Source organism: Netta rufina (genome assembly GCF_964035555.1).
Source record: "Netta rufina genome assembly, chromosome: 3".
In the NCBI taxonomy this organism is placed as follows: domain Eukaryota; kingdom Metazoa; phylum Chordata; class Aves; order Anseriformes; family Anatidae; genus Netta; species Netta rufina.
Genome location: NC_140125.1, coordinates 28,697,946 through 28,722,546, shown reverse-complemented (window position 1 = coordinate 28,722,546; position 24,601 = coordinate 28,697,946). Strand labels below are relative to the sequence as shown.

General features: G+C 39.6%; 1 protein-coding gene across 1 annotated transcript in view; it reads right to left on the bottom strand.

Annotated features, from left to right (window-relative positions):
- Nucleotides 1-21,902: 21,902 nt before the first annotated feature.
- Nucleotides 21,903-24,601, bottom strand: part of CHRM3 (cholinergic receptor muscarinic 3) — a gene marked incomplete at its 3' end in the record, with an annotated part of 256,752 nt that continues 254,053 nt past the window's right edge. Inside the window, exon 4 of the mRNA XM_084285409.1 lies at nt 21,903-23,724. Within this exon, the coding sequence (XP_084141535.1) occupies nt 21,903-23,724 (1,822 nt within the window). The remainder of the gene's footprint in view (nt 23,725-24,601) is intronic.

Here is a 24,601-nt window from a genome sequence, read left to right as displayed (position 1 = left end):
TGACAATGTCATATGAAAACAAGAACAAGATGTAGTTTGCATTGCAGCCCCAGGCAAATATAAGCCTCTAAGAGCAATAAGCATGTACATAAGGGCCTTTGGCAGTAACACAGCAAAAGTCAATGGAGCCGCTCCTGCAGTTAATAGACGCATGCACTTAAGGCCCTACCTGCACTGCAGAAAAATAGCACAATGTTTAGCCTCCATCTAACTGTAGGTATAATGTAACCCCACAAGTAGCTTGAGCAGCTTTCTTTCATTCTTAAAATTAGTGTGGCTTCTCACTGTTGTATGAGAAGTTTTCTCTTTCCTTAGATCCATATCTCAGGTACATATGTGGTAATATGTGCCTTCACATAATAAAAGCGATGCCAAACCAAACAAAAATAAACATGCTTCTAGCACTTATAGCGACAGAACACAATTTGAAACCACAAACATTAAAACTTAAAAGATAAGAAGTATTAATTAAATAACTCCTCCTATCACCCAGCTTCCTTTAGAAAAAGTAAATAAACAGTATTAATTGTGTGAGCACTAATGCATGACCTTTCCATTTGTAGTGTAGAAAATGATTTTATATCCTGGATCAAAACATTTTACATTCAGTGTGTGTGTGTGCCCAGCTATTACAGATGCCAGCTTTCTCTAAAAGCAGAGAAGCCCTCTACATATGCAAAGATCAAATCCATGAAAAACCCCAACAGACTATGAAATAGACTATTTTATTACTATTGCTTTTTAATGTGTTGTCTTGTTTAAAAGGATTCTGTTTGCTTAAGCAACATACAGGCATCCACAAAAATGCTTTTAGAATCACATATGGTTTTAGAACATCTTGAAGGGTATCTGCATGAAAACACAGAAGTCAGAGGATGGCACTGTTGGTTTGTAAATAGAAAAACTGCTGTACATTGATTTATGTGTGCCTAGAACCTTGTAAATTTCCTACATTTAAGCAAGTCTACCTTTCTTAAAGTTTATTTCCTTTCTAAAACATCAAAATTGATGGTTATATAATTCTGACATTTTGTAGCTTACTTGCAGTAGAAAGTGTTTGGACAAAATATTAGACTGAAAAAAAAATCGTCCCTACAATCACTGCAAGGTGTGGTCTTGAAAAAAATGAGAAATAGCTGACTTCTGCAGTCCGTAAACACATAACGCAGAGACTTGGTTTACTGAAATATTGTGAAAATTACACATTTTTCCATCTGTAGAGTACCTTAGAGACTTGCTCTTTAATTCAGGCTCGGATGACTGTCTCAGCTAGTTGCCTTTTCCCTGAGGGTCCTTCAGCACTCTGAACATCTTTGAAACAAGATAAGACAGGGAAAACAACATCGCTGAAAAAGTGCAATGTGGTACAGTATGCAGAGAGGCCACACAAGTCCCGCAAGAAGACGTTCATCTTCTCTGGAACACAGCATGCATCATGAGGTTTGTGCCTGGCTACATTTATTCTGTGCTGAAGTTAAAGTGCTACCTGCAGGAGGAACAGGGGATCCTGAAATTTCTTCTGCAGATTGCATGCGTGGGCACAGGGGAATGACTGCCAAGCACATTTACCAAAGTTTTACAGGCTGAAGTTTCTGTCCTATATTAATTACAGGGCTGTATCCATTAAAAATAAATGCATTTTAAGGTCATACCTACATTTTGAACACAAACCAAAATCCAGTCTCAATGTCAGACTTACATTTTGGATATGTTCTTGACAGATCTGCTTGTAAGCTTTCTTGAAGGAGAAAGATGAAGACTGTACAGCTCTGTAGGGTGGATGGACCAGGCACAAGCACACTGACACACACTGTGGGCCTTCAGTGTGTTTTTGCATTCAAATCAGCCAAGGAATTATCTCCTGGGCGAGACCCAGCACAGCATTGCAACAGTATCTGGATTTTGTTGTGAATACAAAGTTTCACTCCTCATTTTGTGTATTGCTTACACATGTGGATACCCAGAGCTGAATTAGGAAACCTGCTAGACATTAGGATGGGTCCTGCATTGTTATTCTGGGTGTAAAGGACTTACAGACCAGGGTCAGGAGCAATGGAGACCAGGGAAAAACCCCTTCTGAAGTTGGTGGGGGAACAGGAGGGCCTTTGAGTTCAGTCTTGCATGTCAGCTAGGAAGGACAGGGAGCCATGTCCATTGGCAGCTGGCCAGGGGCAGAGAGCCCAGACCTCCCTGCCTGCTGTTCTTCACATAGAGATTTCTGCAGAGCCAATCACATTGTTACTTTGTGTTGAAAGTGATATTTTAAAAATAGTTGTCCCCCAGCTTTTCAGCTGTAATACATCAAGTCTCTTCAGGTACTGGCAACCACCTAGCTCATGTCTGGATGCTGCTGGTGCCATAAGCAGCACTAAAACTTTGAGGTGTGTCATGAAGCAGAGGATCTCCTTGCTTCCCTGTAATGGGAAATCTCCCCCAAAAGTTTGGTAGCTTGTTATGCAGACAGGGATGAGTTGCGAAGATCAAATATTTCAAGACACAGGAGCAGTGAGAACAGAGGGTATGGTGTAACTCTATCAAATGTGGAGATATCCAGGTGCAGGAATACAATTCAAGTGACAGGTTTCTGAATTTGACCTTGGAATAATTATGTTAGTCAGCATTTCCAAGCTTTGGGGGATATTTCAAGGTTTTTCAACTATATCTTTCTTTCTCCCTTTAGATTCACTTTAACAACAGAAAAATTAAAGTCATGTCACTCACAATTATGTAATGAAAGAAAAATAAAAAAAAAATAGGACAAAAGGATTTACAAAAACATGGTGAAACTTGAGGTCTTCCACATCAGATTAAAATTCACACTAAGCTAACTCCTAGGTGCATTTACAGAAGTGTTTTAGAATCCTCCTTTTGTACAACTCAGGAAAGACACCAAAACAGTGAAAATTCAAAGCATCGAGAGAACTCGTCCTAACCTGCCCAGATTTTAACAGATTTGTGGTGTAATCCTTGTCAGTGGAGCTCTAAAAGTTGTGCAGTTTGAAGTATTGATAACAAAATGTATTAAAATGTATTTCTATTTAAACATTTTTCTCAGGATCTATTAATTAACCATGCAACCGCATTAGTGACAACACAAGGGAGTGTTATTTTCAACTCTGAGTTTGTTAAGTAATTTACCATAAGCTTGTAATAGACAGGGCCGATGTTCCCTCACTACTGAGCTCGGGGAGGTTAGTACATAGCCATAAATGGACAAGAACATTAATTTTATTTGAGCTTACATTAGTCATCATGCCTTATCACGGAAGGCTGGCAGTGATAAAAGCCAGAAGGTTTTGCATGGTGCAGGCTCAGTGTGCTCTCCTTGTCCTGCTGCCTCTCCCATGGGGCTGCCTGCAGAAGTCTTCATGCAACTCCCAAAGCCCAACTCATGTCTCAGTTAGACTGACACAAAGAAATACCTTCACTGCAGTGTACAGGTGTAGCTGCAGGTTGGGTGAGTGATTTGCACAGGTTGCTTTCACTCACCATCATTTTTCTCTGAAGTGCTCAGAGGAAACCTGCTTAAATTACCATTTGGCACTGTTCCTATAAGGTCATACCTTGGCTTCCATGGCAGTTGCATGGATACCTTCATTTTGGAAGTGTAATGGCTCTTCTGCCCAGCTCACATATAAACACTGCTGCTCTGGGTATTGTCCTAAGTGTCTGACTCCCCAAAAGAGATTTCATCTCTTTTTTGGCAGCAGCAAACATGCTTGCTAATGCAATTCAATGGGGTTTTTAATCAGTGCCACCAGGCTGCCCACTGGGCAACTCCCAGACATCTGTCATGTATTTCCCACATCTGACACAACTTTTCCCAAGGTACCCACACCATTTATCAAGGAAGGCATGTGATGTTGCTTGTTACCAAAACCTGTTCTGATAATGCATATGTAATGAGGCGGATAACGCCTTGTGAGTGGGAGTGCCCAGACTTAATAGGCACAAATATGCACTAAAGGTCTTCTGAATCACCTGCACAAAAAAAAAAAAAGAAAAAAAAACCACTCAGTTATACACAATAATCACATTTGAAAAATATTAAGACTGAAATACAGGACTTTCCTTTTAATTTTTACTTTGCAGCTCTTAATCAGAGAAAAAAAAAAAAAAAAAAAAAAAAAACAGAAAGAAAAAAAACCAGCTCTGTTACTGTTGTGGTGATATCACAAAACCTAAGGACAAAGTACACATTATAACTGAACATTATAAAGCTCAAAATAAACAGAGAGGACAGAAATGTTAAAAGAGATGTATAAGCTCGGGGGGAGGCTGTGCTCATTTGCCCAGTAGCCATGCCTGTAGTGTTGACATCAGAAGTGATTCCAACCAGTTCATGATTTTTGTTTCTTCCAGGCAAACGAGAAGCTATTGCCTTGTGGCATAAGCAACAGTCCAAGAACAAGATCAATTTTAAAAGCAGTCTTTCACATTCCTTGAAAAAAAAAAAATCAATATGCATTTTCCCTTGCTATCTTTTCCCCTACTGGGTTACAGCACCAACAATTTTGTCATGCACTTCTGCAGGCTGAAGTTGTTGGTGGGAGAACACTTTGCTTCAAGCCCAGACTCCTAGGATGCAGAGCATTGCCTTTTACAGTGGCACAATTACTCAGCTCTGTATTTCTCCACAAATATATCCTTTGATTTCCTATTTCTTTCTGTTCCCAATCCCCAGCTCCTTCCCCACAGTATGTAAGTATATTTATTACCAGGAAACCCTCCTTTATTTGCCCCCAGTGAGGGCCAGCATCTTTCTTTTATCCCCTGCCCAGATGCCTGGGGAACAAATGCCATAGAGATGCAGATGCTTACTGGATTCCCCCTGAGCTGGCATCTGGGGCTGCAACCACCCCCACAATCCAAGCCCCTGGGTGAGCTACCTCTCTTCTGTGAGATGGCACCTACTGAGCTGGAGCAGTGTTTGAGGCCATGTAACTCTGTCAGCTCCTGCTTGAGAATTACTGCTTCAGCAATTAACTGATCTGTGTGTTTATGGGATTAAAGGATCTGGCTTCTCTTACTAGGTCAGTTTACCCTGTTACAATTAGCCTTATCCTTGTCTTATAATTAGTCTCACAACAAATCCCCAGAGCTTATTCTAGACTGAACTTTGAAAATGGGCAGATCCACATCCCACTTGTGTAACTGAAAACAGTTTATAAACTCATACAACTCCGGATGTTCTATGTGCATATTCATGAAATGCCAAAACCTGGTGATTTAAGCTTGAACATAAGTTTTCTTTTTTTTTTAAAAAAAAAAAAAAATAATAATTAGTCATAGGAGTTCAGAACTACATGGATCCAGTAATTTTGTGGAATAAAATAAGCCAGATTATACTAAGAGCACTATTATAAGTATCTACAGGTAAATTAGAATTGAGAGCACCTGGAAGCAAAGGAATTTCCAAGTATAGACCAAGGCATTTACGGAGTGCATTAAGTAGTTCTTACCAAGGAATTTCATGAATGAACTGACATTTCTCATTCACTTGTGTAACAGCATCATGCCTGTTCACCTGTAGTCTTTTAGTAGTCCACTCCCTAGCAGGTTACCATGCTCAGAACCACCACTGCCCCATCCTTTGCTGGGTAAACAGAGCAAGTAGGGTGCACCACTGCTGCATGACCTACACTCACCTTAACTCAGTGAGCTGGATAGATATTAGCAAGGTCTGAACTGAAAGTAGCTATGTCATCAACAAGGTTTATGGATTTGCTTGAGCACACTGAGACATTAATGAAGCCACCTAGCTTTCAAACTAGAGCTTACCTGGAACAGAGCACAAGTCACCACTGCTCTGCAGTGTGCCTGGTTTACTGTGTCCATGCTCTATTGGCAACTGCAATCAAAGAACACAAACTGATAGCAACATGTTCTCATTTTATGCAGGTGGTGAATTCCTCCCCCCCAACAGCAGATGGTGAGATGAATCCTGACTTTTAACTTGAAATATCTGCAGTAAAGATATTAATCTGAGCTAGTTGTAGAGCTGCCTCTTTAGTCAATTGAGACAAATAGCCTCTTTCATGAGGGAATTGTCTGGCCTCTATTAGATGTCAGCATTAGATGAGTCATTCTGCAAGAGGCTGATGAAGCTCACCTAAAATACAAAACAACTTCCCCTTTTATCAGCAGATGCATGTTGCATCACCGAATATCACATCTCATACTCAGTGCTTAAAACATCCTTGGGGATCTTAGTTGCAGCTGACTTGCATGCAATGACTATATCACAGACCCAGACAGCATCTTCTGTAACCAGCTAAGCTGTTTGATCCAGTGATCTTTAAGCTTTACTCATTGTTAACAGAAGGAACCAATGCTTCTGTCACCCATGGCTACTGGCACTCTCTCCAACACCTGTTAAAGCTCTAAAATCCTTCCTGCAATCCTGAACATAATCTTACATTGTTTATTACCTACCTCCTCTCTTTGGATAGTTCTTGATTTTGGCATTATACCCTCTCCCCCCAAACTTAAACCACAAGCAACAAGTTATTTACCAGTGATGAACCTCATTGAGCATGCAAGAAAAATTGCAACCTCTATGCTATACTGAGTGAGGGGGTGCTAACATGGTGTGCTCTATTACCAGGAGTAGCAAAGGTAATATCATGCCTGGTGAATGTGTGCAAGTATTGTGCCTTAAAACAGAATAACAGTCTGAGTTTTGCCACCCTCGGGATGAGGGTCCAAGACAGAAGAGTCAGGAGCTTGGAAAAGAAGAATCCAACAGTGCCAGAGAAGCTGCTCTTCTACCAAGGTGGAAGAAAAGATGGCAATTGTTAGTCCTTTTTTGCAGCAGTACTTATGACCACACATACCCTTAAACAGCATTTACCACTTTCATTAACAGGAGAATCAGTTGCTTTAAATGTATAGGCAAATTTGTAGCTTCTGCTCTCCCCCAGTTTTCTTTGTAAAAAATAATAAAAAATAAAAATGTCTGAGGTAAGTAGTAGGAACATGTAGCTTTAATATGTAGTGAGGTGCAGATTGACATATAGGAATATGTAGATATAACATGAAATCATTGGCATCTGTTCTTTGTGCACTATGTGCCAGCTGACATGTCTCAGTGCACCAAAGCATCATTCCTTCTGGGGTTTGGGCTGTAATATCACCTTGCTGCTTGGAGCCACTGTTCTAGCTGGAAAACAGCTTTGTATTCCATGGAGAGTCTTCCCAAGCTTGTTCATAAAGTGAGAAAGAAATCAAAACTTCTCTGGATTAATCAATTTCAGTGCAGTTTAATGCTTTTCCCCTTTGGCTCAGTCAGCATATAAGATTCTGTGTTTATAAAAGACTTCTCTCCTTGTTCCTGTGACTTCACCAAGATAAATAATGATGATAGCAAATATGACTTCCCCAGAATTTGTCTAATCCTTTGGTTTAGACATTCTATGGCCAGCAGAGTCATGTATTGGGCTACTAGGTAATGCGACAACAGCCAGAAGCCAGGCCTTCAACAGCTGCAATAAGAAGGAATTCTTTGAGACAGTGATCATAGGAAGATTAGATCTGGCAGCCAGATAACTCTGACCAATTCTCCTTACAGTAACAGCCATTAACCATTATATTTGCCCGCTGAGCCTGGCCGGTTTTCCAGACAGTGCTCAGTGGCAGCTAGGAAGTTGGCCTAAGAAGGAAGGCCTGTTCTCTGTGGGGGAAAACAGTTGGCTTACTATGGAAAAGGCACTCACAACAAGGTTAACAATAACCTTTCTGGGGCATTTTTATACCACCCTGTGTTGACAGAAGTCAAGCCATCCAGAGTGGAAATTGAGAGAATTCCAAGAACTGATGACAAGATGAAGGTTGTTTTCTTCCATTCATGGTCCTTTCTCTGCTCTACCCTTCCCAACAAAGTGCTGATGCTTATCCTCAGAGGGGAAGATATTGGCAAGAAGTGCATAGCTTCAAAACAAAACAAAAACAAAACAAAAGAGAGGCAGTGTGCTCAGCCACATTTATGTATTGCATACAGTAATCATGAATATCCATAATAAAATTGTAATTACTCATGAAAGCATAATTGCTTCACACCATCCTTCTCCATTTTGTCTGTGGTCAGCAGATCTCTCTCATTAACAGTAATATCCACATCTCGTTTTCTCTCCTCTTTCCATTGTTCAATTTTCCCAGGGAACACTGCCCTGGTCAAAGCCAGGGCAAAGTTTTGGCCCGTTCAGGCTGGATTTATGTCCAGGGGCTTCTGCCTTGCCCTGAGCCACCACATATGTCAAGAGAAAAATGTATTTGGCAAAGACCTTCATAAGCTTTGCAGACTAGCATCTACTTGTACTGAAAAAAAAATAAAAATGTGTTTCTACAGTGTCTAGTACTTCATTGTTAAAGACGGGAGAGGAAAGACAAGCATCTCTCCATTTCTTTTCTAAGATCTGCCATCTTCTCTAAGTTGATAACATAATTAATACATCCAAGAAACTTTTGCAACTGTTCTCATACCCATTGTTAAAGTAACCTGAAGATAAGCACCATTCATTATCTACAAGATTGCTTCTGGTTTGTTTTGTATGTGAATAGCCAGACAATACTTTAAGGTAATTATCTTTCACACTGGCAACAATTTGGATGATAAAGCCTTAAAACTGCTAGAAGCACCTGAAAGTAAAGATGAGCTTTTGATTGTGCCATATTAATTAGAGACTTCAATACCGCCCTTGCTCAGTACCCCTGATGGACATTTTGCAGAAAAGAACAGTTTTTTCCATTCTCTGAGATAAGCATACTGTAATTTAAGCCATTAAAAAAAAAAAAAAATCTGTCAAATAACTATACTTTATAGCTACAAAAAGATAATCATCTATCATATTCCAGAGCCACAGGTCTGCTTAGTTAAGCAACAGTGCAAACCACTGCTAAAGTAACTGCAATGAAGTGGATGAAAACTTTGAGGGAGGAATAGACTGAGTTTTGTTTGAGCAGCGTTAGGAGCATTCTTACTCTCTTTGACACAAATAAAGATTGCTAAGAAACGTTTTCAATAAGCGAGCAATTTCCCATGCTTTCCCACTGCCTTACTATTTCATGGCATCGTAGGTGACTATGTAGCACACCCAAAGAGCTATGAAGGGCTGTATCAGTTGGCTGACAGAAATGCTGAAAAACGCAGCATATAGCAATACTTACACAATAAAGCAGAATCAAGTTCCCAGTTTTGAAAGCATCATCAGGAAACCGCTTGCTAGCTGAAGAAAAGGATTTGTGCTTTTACATTTTGTTCTTGTATCATGCAGATGTACTTCACTGTCAAAGTGATAAACTTTATTCTGTTTACAAGTTATTGTGATGACATATTGTTTTATTTAATAAAACAGGTTGAATTATATTTATAAGGAGCACAGCACAGAGGATTTTGCATTAAAGGGGAAGGTTAAGGGTGTTCAGAGAATTAGGAATGACTAATGATTGAGAAGTTACATTTGGCCTTCTGGGCTGGAACTAAATTATACTATTCAGAGGTGTCTGCCCCATGAATTTGCTTTAGTTCCAGTCCAAAAGTTACTTCAAAGCATCTTTAAAACCCTGTTCCAGGATTGTAGTCTATAGCTATTAGTACCATCATCATACCTGAAGAAAATAATGTTTGAATGCCACACTAATAATTCTTAAGAGTTTCCAATATACAGGGCTTCTATTGCTGGGATCCCAGTGACCAGACCTTGGCTCGGGTGACACTACACATCCAGGCCAAGCAAACTTCCTAGTCCATCTCAGCCATGCAAACCACTGTAACAGGGTTTCAGACTTCCCAAAGATAGCAGCAGCTTCTGTCTCTCAGCTGATACTTCTATTAGCTACATCAGCTTTTCTTTGAGCCGTCTTCCAGTGAAATATGGGCTAGGTTCATTTGTTCATTAGGAACACCAAGAAAGTGTTCCTAATCAAGATGGGAAGTGCTTTCAGGTGACCAGCAGTAATTAGCTGCTTATGCCTATCATCATCCTCCTCAGCCTGGGGCCTGTGCACAAGCAGATCACCACAGAGCACCTGAACATCAGCTGAGCAGGGCTGGGGGAGTGGAGATCTGTGCACATCCAGCTGTGCTGCAGCAGTGGGAGTTGTTCTGCAATTCCCAGCTTGCATCCCTTCCTGAAAGGTGACAGTATGACTTGTCCATCCTGGACAAGTGCAGTTGGGTAGTGATCAAAAAGAAAGGCCCATGTCACAAGCAGAGGCTAAATGACACCCAGCAAGAAAAGAGTCTACCTGTGTAGCAGCTATAGAAAGCAAACAACTGTCTTAGCAACAAGAGCTCCATGATATATGGAAAGTACGCGTGCCCTCTGCTACCTAGCCAGGCTCTGGGAGGTCAAGGCAAGCAGGGCTGATGCAAGTGCTCCTGGAGAGCTGGGTGGTGCAACTGCCCCACCTGGCTGGGAGCTGACCAGAGCATCACACTATGTGTGAGGGAGGAAGGAAGAGCACATCTTAAAGCATTTCCTCCAAGATGAAGTGAAACTGGAGAAGAGCTATGGTACTGAACCAAGTCTCAATGCTGGGACTGATTTTGTATGGCCCTCTGTTTCTTCTACCCAAGCTCATTTTCATAAGAGGTCTGAATGTCCAGAGCTTTACAGAGCCTAAAACTATGTGGAATGATGTGGAAACTTTTCAATTGAAAAGTAAAAGCAGATTTGATAGGAAAAGAGACACATCTGGGACTATTTGTTCCCATTCACATCCTGAGGCCCTCTTGGGGTGATGCACTGAAGTGGCAATCTCTTCTCAGGGGCTTCTTTACAGTGTATTCCCTCAACACTTTCAGCTGCACAGGCAAGATTTGTCTGTGTGTTGACTGGGCATGGGAAGACAGTTAAAAACAATACACCATTTCCTTTTTTTTTCTGATGAATAAATGGAATGTATTGATGTAAAGTTAAAAAATATACATGAGATAAATGACAGCAGTGACAAGAGAATGAGAACAACTTTCATGTTTTTATTGCTGCCTTAGAAGCAATTGATAAACAGTACACTTCATATATAAATGAGCATATGTCAATATATGACAACAAAAATAAATTACAGTGACATAGTATTTAACTTTACAAGGTTGTACAAAATTTCCAAATATGAATAGATTTCAACTTAAAAATTTGAAATAAGTTAAAACTTCAACTATTCTGAAGACTTGAAAAATATACATACAATTTCACTCAATCACATCATTTACAGTATGATTTTTTAAGCTGTTTAGTCTTATACACCCATTTATTTTTAACTGTCTTAGTGGAATATGTCCTGCTATATGCAGCTTTACTGCACTGGGATAGTGAAAGGGGTTCCCTGAGGGCACAGAACAGGCTTTGAGTGTTCATATTTTATGTAATTTGATTACGTTTATTATCAAGAAATACAAAACCAAAGCATTATTTATCTGCCCTATTAAAAAAGACTGATTTATCTCCTCTTGCTAAAATTTCCATTGATGCTAATGAGAATTTTGAAGAAAGATTAACAGCAGGATTGAGCTAAACTAAGTCTGTTCAGCCAGGATGAATTAGGTCACATTATTTAATGAAATATTTGAAGGATATCTGTTTTGTATTATATCTCATTACAGGCTACATAGCTAGTCTTGGCTACGCACTGAGATATTTGCTTCCATGAGAAATATAAAAGTATTTTGATATGGTACTTTAAAATAATAGGGTGGATTTTGGATTGGTATTTTGAACAGCTCAATTATATGTACTTGATTATTTCAGTAAATTTTATGTAGATTAAAAACACTGGACAAATCCCCTTGTCTGTGAGTGTGTGATAATTCAGAATGCTGAGAGCCATAAAATAAGGTAGAGGAGCTTCATACCACAGATAGATTGCTCCTGATAGCTATGATACTGAAGTTAACACAAAGCTGGTGCAAACAGATCCATGCACCATCAAAAGGGCAAAAGCTCACCAACTCAAGAAACCGTTAATGAGGATACAGATGAAGGAAGAAATCTGAACAAACTGGCACGTGGGAAAATTGCTCAACTATCTAAAGTGCAGGAAGACACTTGTGTAGCCAGAGGTGAGTTAAATTTTCTGTGATGAATTCAGTAAATGAGGAAAAAAATCCAAGATACCTATTTGCGTGACTGAATTTTCCCTTCTCTGAATATGTTAAAATATCTACCAAAATACTGCATCTGTAGCCTGCGGTCTTTCCCCCAAACAAATAGGCATTATACATACATCATCTGAAAGGAAAAAAAAAGAATAAAAAATGGGCCAGAGATAAGCAATTCCTCATTTCCATTTTTCTCTAACGCTGGCAGTAACAGGTGATGCGGCTCACAATGGAGCTGGAAATGGTTTCAGAAGCCATGGTCTGTGCTGTGGGAGCGTGCAGCCCGGCAGCAGGCTGGAGGAAAGGGGCCGGTGACAGGCCTGGGGCTGCTGAGGCCTTGCTGGGTCTTGCTCAAGTCCTCCCAGGGAATTTGGCTGCAGGCTGCTGTCTGGCTCAGAGCAGGGCACAGGAGGACTGGGAAGAGTCCTGGAGTGTGTGTAGGTGGCTGCAAAGTGTGACACGGGGCAGAAAGGGCCTTGGGAGCACAGTAGGGGCCTGGCTGTGAGCTGGCACTGGGCTTGGGTCAGACCCCAGCGAAGGCCGGTGGCCATGGCTGCTACCTGAGCATGGAGCGGTTTCAGCAAGCAGCAACCTGTGACATCAAGAAAACTGATAGCAGCTGGAAAACACCAGCATGCATGGATGGAGTCCACATTCCTTACTACAAACCTACGTCTGCACAGAGGCCTCCCAGACTGAGGGGAGTAACAGTTTCACCAAAGGAAAGGATGTACTTGATGAAGACTCCCAAAGCACTGTTTCTAGATCATTTACTGTTCTTGTAGTAATCTCAAATTACTTTAAGGTTACATTTTTCTTGATTGCTTGTTCGGTATTCTGCCTCTCTATTGGATTCAGAGAGGAAAAAAAGAACACGGAAATATATTTCAAAAGTTCAACCAACATCTAGTGGTTATGTAAATCTTACATCACCAACTGCTTGGCAGACAATGCACTGTACAATCAGATATGACTCTTATATCACATCATTTACTTTTTATCTTAACTAGCAAGCCTCTCCATGAGCGGCAACTAAAGAAATGACTTTATCAGCTTATACTAATGCAACTGTTATCAGGAGCATACAGGGTAAAAGGCATTTGTAGATTACAATAATAATACATTTTAAGGAAAGTTCCACATGGGAAGGTGCCACCTGATTAGCTTTATATGAAGGGATAAAAAATAAAAAATAAATAAATAAAAAAAAGAATGAAAAAATCCCTTAAGAACACAATGTTCCACAGTGGGAGTTCAGTGGGCGCCAAGTTTGTACAGCACACTTTGGGCTAATACCCGTGTGGTTAAAGGAGGAATGTGAGCGTTCATTAGATGCTCAACTGGGGCTGATGCATTCATTTGTCTACCACCACACAGCCACCCACCCTCTGTCCTACGGACTGCAGTGCTGGCAGTGATTCCAGAGGGGAGAATGCCTACAACAGTATTTAAGTCAGTCTCTGGGTATTTTCTTTTAACTTTGTCTTTATTTAATTGAAAGAGGAAAGGATACTCCAAAATGTTGCTACTGAGGAAAACAATTGCAAACAATATCTCTCCATCATTATCCACCTCTACTTTCCCCATTAATATACTAGTGTTTTGCAAAATGCCATCAGTATGACTTAGGACCAATTATTGTTTCTAACAGTTTCCCTAGACACAGAACTTTACTTAAAAGTCAGCAGGTGAATTGCCATGCAGTACAGAACCTGTTTGCAGAACCAGAGCAACCTGGCCAATAATTTAATATTTTTAATATTAATAAATATTTGTGTTTGGATAGTATCTATCTGAATGGATGGCTACTACTAGCTCAGTAGATACAAGACTTTGAGTGCAAGCACTGCCTGTTTATGTAGCAGAAGGTGAGGCTCTCACTTTTACTGCTTTCTGGTCATTTCATCTGTTTCCAGTAAGTTCATCTCTACTACTTTTGGCTGAAGAAAAGCAGGGTCTGATAAGGGGCAAAATTACAAATCCCTTTTTATGAAAGAGGCTTCTGAGGTGCTCATTTACTGCGTGTAATTTGCCCCGTATTTCAAATTCAGAAAGAATGAGAACAATATACATTTATTTTAAATATTAAAGCTTTAAATATATATATATATATTCAGATAATGTCTCTAGAACTAGTTTTGATCCTAAATCAGAAGAACAGCACAGAAACCTTTCAATTAATAGGAACAGAAAGGCACATCAGGAAACACAGAGTATGTTCATCAGATTCCTGTAATGTTATCTCTACTTCTATCACAAAAATACTCCGTATCTCCAAGTCGAAGCAGGAAGCTTACGACTCATTTTTGTAACAACTTGTCTTGACTTCCGTGGCCCACACCCTTCCCCCAGCAGGGTGCAAGTACCAGGAGCTCATTTCCAGCTTCATACTAGACAAAAGCCCGGTGACTTTTTTTGGTCTTTGGAGGGGAAGAAGGGCACAAATCCTGGGAACTAAAGTGACACGGGCATGACTGGGGCAGGAGCAAACTGGGTAAGAGGACTCCTCTGGAAACTCAGGGACAATTAATGTGAAAAAAACTATCTTCTTCATTGAACACTTACAGATTCTACAGCCTACAACTGCAAAACATCACATTGTATTTAGTATTTTCTTAGTTCTTTCAGAAAGCAATGAGCAATAGAATTCATGCTTTTTTAACCTTTAACTTCTGAATAGGCACTTTCACGCATTGAGTGTACTGATGTCAATGATCTTTCCCTAAGCATCTTGCTTCTGAGAGCAGCAGTGAATATGTAATCCTACTCAATATTTCCCTTCAAACAGAAGGGAAGGGAAGGGAAGGGGAGGGAAGGGAAGGGAAGGGAAGGGAAGGGAAGGGAAGGGAAGGGAAGGGAAGGGAAGGGAAGGGAAGGGAAGGGAAGGGAAGGGAAGGGAAGGGAAGGGAAGGGAAGGGAAGGGAAGGGAAATAAATATGATTTTGTAGGTGCTAAAAATGGCATACTTCTACATTGATGGAAGAGAGTGTTAAATAGGTATGTACAGCTGGAGGGGATTGAATCACTATGAAAAGTGAAAATAATGATTGGAGAAAAATTACGGAGCATCAGGAAATACCACATAGGTCTATTTCTTGTGATATATCCACACAATACAGGGTTCATAGTAAATTGACTTTTATCTTAAATCATGCTGTGGTGCTGGTCTGTGCCAGAACGATAACTATTCTTAAAGTAGCCTTGTTAACCACAAAATAATGAAGGCCATCTCCTCATCACTTTGACACCTCTAGGCTAGATCACATTTGAGGAGTGACTATGGTTGCTTTGTTAACCCAGAGATTTCAATCCAGAAGAAAAATATTCTCAAGAGGACTGGATAATTTGAAGAAAATTCAAGAAATCAGTTTCTTATCCAGAGACTTTATTTCCATGACAGTGTAAAACTTTTCAGTTCTTTTGGATATTTTAAGGAAATTAACTATGCTACTATGAAGATTTGAAAAAGAAAATTTAAAAGTTCTCTCTGTACACTGTCATGTGCTTATCTAATTATTAGCTATGACCAAGTATTAACCATTGAAGCACTTCAGGCATTCTTTCATTCCAGATACAGCACTAAATTTTTGGCCTTGAGAGAGTAAGAATTTCCTGTAAAATTCATGGAAAATGCATATATGTGCATGCACAAACACACAGACAGATAAACCATACTTCCCTATGAATGCCCAATTATTTAGCCCTATAATAAGGTTTCATAGATGTTTGAGTGGGGTATGAGGCTGCCATGCCAGAAGTGTGGCTGTTGGTAATGCGCACTTTTGGCTCCCAGAGTCATTCACACACTGAACTTTTCTGGGAAGTGTTTGCATGTGTTTATTCACCCCTGTGCAGAGAGGATGTGCACATCTATAAAAACTTTAAATGCCTTGTTCTTTTTCCAAGCTTACTGCCAAGTTAAATACATAGTATAGCTTCACTAGCTTGGAAACAAGTTAGCTCTTCTCACCAGAGATCAGCTATTTTATCACCATTTTCATAAGACCTTCCCTGAGGTCAGCATCATACATGCCAGTTAAACTCAGTCAAGGATTTATTATTTACAAAAACAGAAAAGGAAGAATGACCTAGATATACCTACACTGTGTATTTCTCAGTTCTACCACACAAACAAGCATATATATATATAAATATATATGTGTATATATATATACATCTATTTATTTTTTTTTTTAATTGCACAATTCCACCTGTGGGACTGGCAAATGAAAAGTACTATTCCATATAACAGAAAGGGCAGAGCTATAGCACGGAGTGGGGAAGGATGATACTTTTCCACCTCAAAGTGTTTTAATAGTGCCTGCATTCATGTAACCAAACTGAGAAACTGACTGTGATGTTTGCATGATTTCAGGAGTTTGGGACCCCTATTTCTTTTTGGTAAACTTAGACAGAATCCATCCTTAGAACCCGAAGCCATCTTCACATTTGGTGAAGCCAGAGTGGTTTTGGTTAACCTAATGGAGTTGAACCTAGTACAGTATTGGTGCAAAAGCTCAGTGTGTGTCATGCATTTCTAAATTTTGGGTAGTGTCCAAAGAGCCAGCACAATACACTAAGAACAGCATGTTCATAAATAAGGACAAGGGCATTTTGAAAAATAAGCACTAAGGAAAGATGTGAAAACTTTTCTTGTAGCTAAGCAGAGCAGACCTAAACTGTCCAGTTACAATTGATCAGGCGTCAAAGACAATGTTCACTATGGCTGACAACGTCAGCATAACTTTTTATATACTTCCATAAACATCACTGTAGATATGTGTGCCTCTCTCTGTATGCACATATATAGTACTGTGTCATACATATGTTATCCTTCTGAGATATGCAAAATGCATAGAGATGGATAAGTGAAAATGATCTCTGTCAAGGTTAACTATATTTTCTCTGGTCATTTAAGTATTTAAAATTAATCAAAAAGTCTTCAAGCACATCTAAGAGTGTATATGTAAATAACCACAACAATCTTTCTTGAAGATAAAAAAAAAAAAAAAGACAACCTGTGTTTTAATATATGTATTTAAGATGCCATGGGAGTGGTGAAAAGTAAACAAAGTCCTGAATACCACAGTGACACAGTAAGTAAGTTTGCCAGTTAGGACTGTGAAGACCTATCAGTGACATCAAATACTATGATGATCAAGCTCAGTCAATTGTGGTGCCACGGGGTATGAAATGGAATAAACAGTGTGGAAAATAACAGCTCCAAACACTCCTATTCTTATAAACTTCTTTCCAACAAACAACACTATCAAATTAGCTACCCTATGTGTGCTCATCCTAAAAGCTGGAATACAAAAATGCCCAAATAACACACTTCACAAGTTAGTATTTTCCCACCATTTGTCTACAGAAATAGCGAAGTGCAGAATCAACAAATGATTTATGCCTGGTACAAGGAAGAGAATCCTAGTTAAATAAAACTTTTAATTCTCTGAAAACCTGAATGTCATATATCATCTAGCTAAGCTTCCCAATAGAAGTGCTTGGGTATCCTGGGAGTCCACTTCAGGGACAGAGAAGACAGCCATCATCAAACACTGCAACTCCAGCAGACATTTGTACATAACCTCTGGGTTAACAGAAAGCAATCTACAAATATATACCATTTCGACCTGCTCCCAGAAGAAAGTATGGGTAAACACCTAAGAGACAAAATGAATATATATATATATATATATATATATGCTTATATATAAAGGATCCTGCTCCAATTCCTCTTGGTAAGCCTCCGAAAAAGAAAGTACTAGACCTCAACACTAGTAATATGCCCTTGGAGCAGTTTAATTTGGCATGGAGATTTTTTGAAAGGAATAAAGTCTGATACCAAGACAGGCTTGAAAAACATTTTATGAAAAGAATCCAGAAAACATTTTGGGGAGAATGAGATTTAGGAATCTCAACCACACATTTGAATGGGGGTGCCTAGGTAATCAGATAATCAAGGGGGCAAGTGAAATGCAGTTTATAAGTGGCTTAGCATGATGCTCCATGACTATCCCTACTGTATATGTAGTAGCATGATGATGTCTATAGATTCAAAATTACTGATGCTGATGATCGGAAGGAAAAAAAAAAGACAAAAAAAATCATTTTTCTTTTGATGTTTCTATTCCATACAGGCAAACTGAACGTACTGGAAGAGTTCAATTCACTTCTTATATACACAAGATTGAGACTGAGCCAAGATGTTTCAGGATATTCTTACAGAAGAAGTAAGGAAATATAAAACTCAAGACAACCAAATATGAAATTGTACATAATTGAGGAAGGTCATCAGCTGCCTCACAACATTGGCATGGGTATCCTCACAAAACTATACATTTCTGCAGGTCACTTATTGTTCAGTCTATATAGATCCAAGTGTTCAAACCTGGGGAACTGCTCAGGCCTTTCTGTACTTGTTTAACTTTAGAACAGCAGCCTCTGCAGATTAAATTCTAGGAAGCATGTTGTGCTGTAGTAGGATAAAGCACTTAGTGCACCACGACACCTGTCCTTGGATCTCTGGATCAGACAGAGATCTCGGCCTCTACTGGTATGGAAGCAATAAACTGTCACACAATTTTGCATCCATATAACAATGGATTTTGTTGTCTTAGAGCTATTTGGTGCTTGACCAAATTGGGGTCTATTCTACAAAGCTTGCTGCAGACAATCCAGTGGTGCCTGTCTGGCTATCTCCTCTGATTCTTTGATCCTCTTCATATGGAATCTAATCATTTATTATTGCAGCTAATGGGGATGATGCCTGGTCTCTGAAAGACAGCTTTTCATGTGAGGAATGGTTATGGGACTGAGCTGTTTGCCCTCAGATTGACGCTTTCTATCATGTTTCTGATTAATTTTCCTGTAAACAGATGCAATTTTACGTAATTTCTACCTTTTAAAAGTAATCCTGTGTCAGATTGCATCTTTGGGTCTTGCATTGTTCTTCTTCTGAAACCTACGATGTGCGTGTGCCTATGTTCATAAATAATACATCCTCTTGTGCCTATACTTACAATTTGTGTGTACGCATGGGTTTAATGCAAACACATAGACATATAGGATACAAATTAATTTGATCCCCACTGTACTTGCAACAGCCAAATTCTTAATATTTTATAGTGCATATTCCATTAAATAAATAATAACAAAATTGATCTGTGCTACAATGTGTATACATACACAATTTATGATGCCTGCAATAACATTTTAAAGCCTGTTCACACATCAAAAGACAGGTTGTTTATTTCTCTCTTATAACAGTCCAAGGGTTTAACTCTTCCTATTATGTAAACAGTGGTGACAGACGCTTTCAAAGAAGCTTTGCTTCATTAAAAATTAATAGTTTCCCATTGTAAAATCAATACTAATACACCATAAATCCCCCTGATGAATTCTGGCTTCCTTACATGCTCTCACATTTTGTGTATTAGGGGCACAGCACTACTCTAAATATCAGAAGATAATAATATGGCAATATATATAGATATAGGTATATATTTAAATGTTAAAAGATTAGTTAGGTCAACTTGAGTAATGAATATATTTCAAATATATACTTCTTTCTATAAAAAAAGGTCTTTCATTTTCTTTGCAATGTGGGTGCCTTGCAAGTCTTTGGCTGTGTGTCTACCAAACTGGTAAACCAAATCTGGGCATCTTTAGCTCAAAATGCACTCATGACATATAGATGAAGCTTTAACTTTTTTTTTTTTTTCTTTTTTTTTTTTTTCTTATTGTATACTGAACTTGTACTTGAAGTAGACTTACAATATCATTTACAAGCTTACTTTTAGGTAGACACTTTAAACAACTCATACAAAAGAAAGATTTGTATGTCAAGAACATTTGTTTTAGTGACAAGAAAGCTAGGTATACTCTATTCATTTCTCAAGCAGACCTTTATGAATCACTTTAAAAGGACACTACAGCTGAAGACTGAAGAGCAATATTTATCAACATTAAATAAAACATTTGGTGAAGTATGTATAAATATTTCTCCATATGAACATAACACAAAATTAAATAGTTCAGATACACAGACACCATTTAATATATTTCCACTGTTGTCAAAATCATCTGTAAACACCATCTCACACTGAATACAAAAGCAGCTTTTACATCAGTTCTGTGTTCACAACACTGATGCCCCTTTGTAAAAGAAGAAATTTGTTTTGTTTTATTTTTAGCAAAACAAGAGTTTAAGCAATAAAAAAAGTTTTGGTCAGTTCAAAGAAGAATACAAAATTATCTTTCAACATGTAAGTAAATCAGATTTAGAACAATAGTTTAAAGTACAATCCTTTCCCTGGGGGATCTCTGACTTTTATAAATCACACTATGTTTGGTGCAGACCACATCACAAATACCAGGAAATACTGGTCATGTCTAAGCTATAAATATGAAAGCCCTTTTTAAATTTTCTCTATTAAAAATTACCAGGTTAAAAATTGGCAATACTCACATTTTCTGAAACACCAAATAACCTGGCAATAAACAGATTTAGGTACACTTCTACTGATGATTTTTCAAACAGATTCTGGAAAAGAAACACTTTATAGTGAGTGTCCTTCATGTACAAAAATAAAGGATTTATTTTACACACATCTTTTGCGTCTGAAGATCATCTGGGGATGAGCAAGAAATGGAGCTGCTGCTCATGGCCACATCCTTCTGGCTCCTGAACCTTTGACGATCGGTGGCCCAGGGGCTCTTGCCATCCCACACACTACGTTGAGGGCAGAGCTCTCAAGGCAATCTTCAACTCCTTTCACCTTCATATCCTTTAAAGAAGCATGATCACTCTGGGGAGAGATACTGTGCTGAAGACAAAGGTTGTACTGGGCATATGCTCTGATATATAACTCAGTAGACTGTCAGACACACAGGCTACGCTTTGGTTCTCTTGATTTGAAATGTGGACAGTGTGTTTTAGTTGCAAACCAAACCTGAATTTCAGGTGGTGAACAATGAGATAAGTATTTATAAGACTTTCTGATATTGTTTTTTTAAAATTTTGATTACGTGCAACAGTGATGTGGGGCCCTGTAAAACCTAGACCAATAGATCACCTCTTTCCTGGTATGTGCATATTGTAGAGGTGTGAATGTATGTTTTGCATACATGCACACTCACACACACATATATATAACATGAGCTGCACATGTAGATACTTGGCAATCAGGGGTACAATTAACAATACACCAAAAGAGAAGTAGACAGGAAGCTCTACCTGGACAACAAGAAGCAGTTTTGCAACCTATACAGTGTCTCAAATGATTTCATAATCCTGTTTTGCTAGCTTGCTACATCTGTGTGTGACTGGAATTGACAGTTGTTGGATTCCTTGGAAACAGAAGAGTTGGGCTAGCTAGATGTGCTTACCTGAGATCCCAGAGTTGATTACAATCAAAGAGCTGGGCAGATCAGTAATGGGTTTATAATTGCTATACAGCTTCTTGCAAATTTGTAGGAAAACTTTATTAAGTCTTTCGTTCCTTAGTAAAAACGCTGAAGTTTTTTAGTTTTTGCTGAATGCAGACTTGATTTTTATATTAAAGTGGATTTATTAAAAGGATACAGAAGCCTGGCAGCTGCTTTCATGTCTTGATGTTTAAATGTTTGAATCAGCACCCTGGAACCACCCTCCCACCCCATCCCAATCCTGTCCCCTCCCGTCCTGTCCCATCCCATCCCGACCCATCCCAACCCATCCCATCTTGTCCTGTCCCTTCCCATTCCATCTCATCCCATCCAGTCCCATCCTCCATTATTTTTAAGGTGTTTAAAAAATACTATTCTATGAAGCTTCCCTAGGGATCCGCTTATGAAAAATGACAGACTGCCTTTGCTGATACTGCTGTTTGCGTCGTTTTCGTTTGTCACACTGGCACAGCAGTAACATCTTGAAAGTGTTTCTGAATGTTTTGTTACACAGTGCATAGCAAACAGGGTTCACCGTGCTATTGATGTAGCAAAGCCAGTACCCCAGGTTCCAGACAGTTTTGGGGATACAGCTGCAAAAGGTGTTCACCAGAACCATGATGTTATATGGGGTCCAGGTAATGATGAAGGCAAACAAAATGGCACTGAGTGTCTGTGCCGCTTTCTTTTCTTTGATAAGTGACATTCGTTTTCGTTTTGTGATCTGACTTCTGGTTTTCAAGGCAAACTTTTTTGCCAGGGTTGCCTCCTTGAAGGACAAGGGCAGGGCTGCAGATGTCTTGGTCACCGATGAGATTCCATCAGAAGCTGTAGCTGTCTCTGCTGACCCTGGCTGAATTGGAAGCTTTGAAAAGCTCTTCTGGAAACTTCCACCATCCTGAATGCTTTTGGAAGGGTGCAATTTTTTAGATTTCTTTTCCTGTGACTCTGTGTCGGATTTCTGCAGTTCATCCCCTGACTCATTCAAATCTTCTGAGGATGGCAGTTTTGTGGAATTAAGGATGGCACTGTGACCAGGAAGCTTCAGCACAATCGAATAGATGGCTCTGGTCTCTGCAGCAATGTCTTCTTCATCAGAGGAGGCTGAATTTTCAAGGGAGGCAGCAGCATCATTGTTGTTCCAGCTGTCACTGCTGCTGTGCTCTTGGTCCCCCTGGTCCGTGTTGGGTTCCCAGCTCTTCATTGTGAGCCAGAAGTGGCAGCGTCTGTATTTCCTTCGGGTTGAGCGTTTCATGCTCTGCCGTTGCAGCTCATAGCTGCTGCAGCTCCGGGAACTGCCTGTCTGGTGCACAAAGCGTGCTGCCTCTGCTTCGCTGCCTGAAGCCTGTAGCCCTGCTAACTCTTTGGTGCGTTTCTCAGTCTCCTTGTAGATCCGCCAATATAAAATACTCATAATGGTGACTGGCAAGTAAAAGGCAGCTATGGCAGTGCCAAAAGTGATGATAGGTTCACTTAGAAACTGAATAAAACATTCATCAGGAGGCACAGTCCTCTCCCCAACAAAATACTGCCAGAACAATATGGCAGGGGCCCAAAGAACAAAAGATATGACCCATGCTAAACCAATCATCACTCCAGCCCTTTTAGTTGTTCGTTTGGCTCTGTACGTAAGTGGCCTAGTGATGGAAAAATACCTGTCAAAACTTATGACAAGGAGATTCATGACAGAGGCATTACTGGCGACATAGTCAATGGAGAGCCAAAGATCGCAGGCTAAGTTTCCCAAAGCCCAGTGGTCCATGATGATGTATGTGGTGAAAAGATTCATGGAAATAATACCAATGATCAAATCCGCACAAGCAAGACTCAACAAGAAGTAGTTGTTGACCGTTTTCAGTTGTTTGTTAACCTTAAATGCAACTATCACTAGGATGTTTCCTATGATGGTCACCAGTGCAAGGATCCCAGTGAGGAAAGCAATCAAAACGACTTGCCAGACTGTATGTCCACCCAGAGGGTCTTTACTCGTGGCATTTAGGGATGTGTTTACTGATTCCACAGTGGAGAAGGGAAAACTCTCTGTGGTCTGAGGGAAATCATAGCTGCCAATGAGCGATGCTGCTTCATCAAGTAGTCCTGGTCCATGGGAATCTCTCTTCCAGAAGGAGCTCACATTTCCAAACAGGGACGAGGCTGAACTGGTGTTGTGCATGATCATTGTGACTCTCTGACATAGTCTGCAGTGGGGAGAAAAGCAAACAAAAAACAAGTGAATGAGTGAATATGGTAAATAAAAAAAGTCCACGTACTCATAAAATCCCGTTAGTGCTTTGAAAGATGTCTTTAAAAGCACAGCAGTCTGTGACACAGTCCAAGTCAAGCACATGCAAGATAGTACTTGGCGTACAGCTGTGATTAATCTAAGCTTTTTGTAGTAATAGCACAACTTTTCCTTAAAAACATTCAGTCACAGAAGAACCAAACTCTCAGGAGCATTTCAACCTGCAATAGTATTAAAATGCCCTAACTCTTAATTAAAATGCTCCCTAATGGATCTGCACCAAACTCTACATCTCAACAGCTGGCTATCCTGGAGCCTTCAAAAACTAAATGCCAGACACATGCAGATGCAAATCCTCTGAGACTGAGTCAATGCTGGTCTCCAGAGTTCTTGTAGCATGAGCAGAACACAGAAAAGAAAGACTCTGCTGCCTCCAGCTACAGCTAATGATAAACAAAATATTGTTCTGTGTCCTTAAACTACAGAGATACAAGGTCAGCATCATTTCACTGTGTGTCAAGCTACTTACTATACCCCTATATTACTCTAAAATGTAAAGATCTCTTCATCTACATTTCAGCTGTTTGATAAAGGTACTAGAAGTTCTCATTAGCACTTTTTGCACATGCCACTATTCATTCTGCATGCACATTTTTACACTTGGAGTAAGGATTTTGTACATCTAATGACTTCAAAATGTCTTTGGGGCAACACATGTTAAAATTTCTTTTGAAAGTACGGTCTCTAGAGCTGGGGAAAAATGCTTGGCAGATGTATGTCAAAGCAATTATTAAACACTTTAGGAAAAGATGAAAAAAGGCATGAAAGGGATT